The 2,577-nt window shown below is 29.4% G+C and overlaps 1 protein-coding gene across 1 annotated transcript in view; it reads right to left on the bottom strand.

Annotated features, from left to right (window-relative positions):
- Positions 1-949: 949 nt before the first annotated feature.
- Positions 950-2,577, bottom strand: part of LOC111680977 (endocuticle structural glycoprotein SgAbd-9-like) — a 2,139-nt gene continuing 511 nt past the window's right edge. Inside the window, exons 2-3 of the mRNA XM_023442697.2 lie at positions 1,335-1,465; positions 950-1,265 (exon numbers count right to left, since the gene is read on the bottom strand). Coding sequence (XP_023298465.1) covers positions 1,040-1,265; positions 1,335-1,465 — 357 coding nt within the window. The 3' untranslated portion in view covers positions 950-1,039. The remainder of the gene's footprint in view (positions 1,266-1,334; positions 1,466-2,577) is intronic.

Here is a 2,577-nt window from a genome sequence, read left to right as displayed (position 1 = left end):
ATTATTTAACGAATATTTTGCTAATGTATTGTCTCGTGAGATTATACTTAATATAAACAATGATGATGGAATTCGAACTTTTCTAAAGGATTGAGCAACTCTGAATCTTGCTACTTATCTAGAAATCTACCCTTGAAAAAATCCAATTTGTGGATATGTTTTAGATTGTATGATAGCTCGATTTCGATTTATACCAAATTTAGTTGGCCTGTGTAATCTTCTGTTTAAACTTTTTTCAAAAATGTGCTCCACTTTAAGCCATTGACCATAAATAAAGGCCATCATTTATAATTACAACAAAAATATATGTATTTTGACAATTGAAACCAATTTAATTTGACACTTCTATTTTGCTTAGTGGCTTGTAATGCACGCATGATTAGAATTTGACTATATACTAAAATAAAAATCATTTATTAAAAAAAACATGATAACCTTCAAGCAAAAATTGAGGATTATGTCAAATTAAATAATTGGTATAAATATCAAGAAATCCAAGTAATCGTAAATTTACATAAAAACCAAACATAAAACTAGTAATTGTAGTTTAATGTGTGAAGATTATTATTCAATACTAAGTTGTTAAAATTAATAGTGAAAATATGAACTCAACATTGACCTTGTCAAAGAGCACAAGCAAACAACAAACTTCTTCTTTAGTAATATTTATTTTCTAGGTTTCATGCTTAACAAATTTTGGCATCACCAAGCGATATCATCATCAGAAACATGTTTTAACTAGAGATTTATATAACAACAAGATACGAATTCGAATTCATGTTTTGGTATTTGGTCATTGTCTAAAATTTCAACTAATTCCTTAATTATATACATCTGTATTTGTATAGAATTTCTTTTCAAACAAACCCACAATTATTATTTTAAACCAGTTTTAAATAACCAATAGAATATTTGAATAATTTTTAACAATACTAAAAACAAACAATAATACATTTTACTCATCATTTTATTATTTAACAATAATTTACAAATTTACAAAAATAAAAAAAACATTCATCATTTAATAATTAAAACAAGTTTAACCAGACAATGATTTCAAGGAGCCAGGACTCAATTTACGGTTCTTAAGCATATAACGGGATTTGTAACCATCCTTATCGGCGGTATACATGGTAACGGTTTCGGTGTCAGTCTTTTCATCGTACACAGTATAGGTACCCATAACAACTAATTCTTCTTCGGGTGTGCCGGGATTAATGACCATGCCTACTTCTTCGCGTGAGCTGCCATCGGGTTCTTGCAAACTATAAAATATTAATATAAATAAAAAGGATTACAATATTAATTTATTTATAAGGTTTTCTAAAACTTACTTAAGACGATAACCCTCTTTGGTGGGAGCAAGTTGGTATTTCTCTTGCAAAATGGTGGGTACAAATATGGCGTCCAATAAACCAGCTGAAGCGGTGGCTGAGAGAATGGCCATAACGGCACACAAGAAAACCTTAAAGAAAATTTTGAATAAAAAAGGATAATAAATTAAATCGGGTTTTTATTAAAAGTAAGCATTTTGCCCAGACTAAACTATAGACTAGACTATATAACAGATTATATACTAGACTTTAAACAAGACTATATACTAGGCTATAAATTAGACTAGACTAGATTAGACTATAGACTACACAGTAGACTGTAGGCTAATATATAGTTAAGTCTTTTAACAAGTTAACAAATTAGTCTATGAACAAATCTTCAGTGTTTTGAATGGCATCTTTACCATTCTGTTGATTAAGATTTGGACCACATTATTTACTATATATGATAGGTATTACACTATTGTACTGGGCATTATTTGTACTGACTTATATACAATAGACAAGACTATAGACTAGACTAAAGACAAGACAATAGACTAGACTATAAACTATACTAGAGACAAGACTTTAGACTATAGACGAGACTGTAGACTATAGAATAGAGTATTGAATGGACTATTGATTAAACTATAGACTAGACTATAGAAAATATTATAGAATAGGGTTATGACCCTGCCTTTTGACTTATGGACTATAAGAAAGACTAGACTATAGAATAGATTAAGAATAGACTAGACTATGGAATACTATATTATAATATAAAATAGACTGGAGAATATACTATAGTCTATGGCATAATCTATAGTTTAGTGTATTAACATTTATACAATTCTGTCAATGGACCGACAGATTTGTCTTTTGAATATCCTATGGACCTTTCCGTTGACTAAGTTATGTACCAGTGTGTTGACTATAAAGGAGTTCTTAATATGTCGATAGTTGATTAAGATTTGGACCAGTCTATTGACTATATATGATAGGTATTACACTATTCTACTGCGCATTATTTGTGCAGTTAACGAGATAATTTTTCACTCTCAGTCGATGACAGTTTTCGCGTCTTAATAACTAAAGTTTTAATTTTGAACTCTTGGGAGACATTGTAGTATTAGTTGGGTACACAATCAAAGATCTATTGATATGGAGCGATATGTGGTGAAAAAGCTCTATTTTACTTAAAATTTAAGTCAGTTTCCCTTAAAAATCGAAGTGATGCTCAACTGCAAATTAATAATCATTG

This window comes from Lucilia cuprina, chromosome 4 (genome assembly GCF_022045245.1).
Source record: "Lucilia cuprina isolate Lc7/37 chromosome 4, ASM2204524v1, whole genome shotgun sequence".
In the NCBI taxonomy this organism is placed as follows: domain Eukaryota; kingdom Metazoa; phylum Arthropoda; class Insecta; order Diptera; family Calliphoridae; genus Lucilia; species Lucilia cuprina.
The sequence above is the reverse complement of the archived record's forward strand: the minus strand, read 5'-3'. Positions and strand labels throughout refer to the sequence as shown.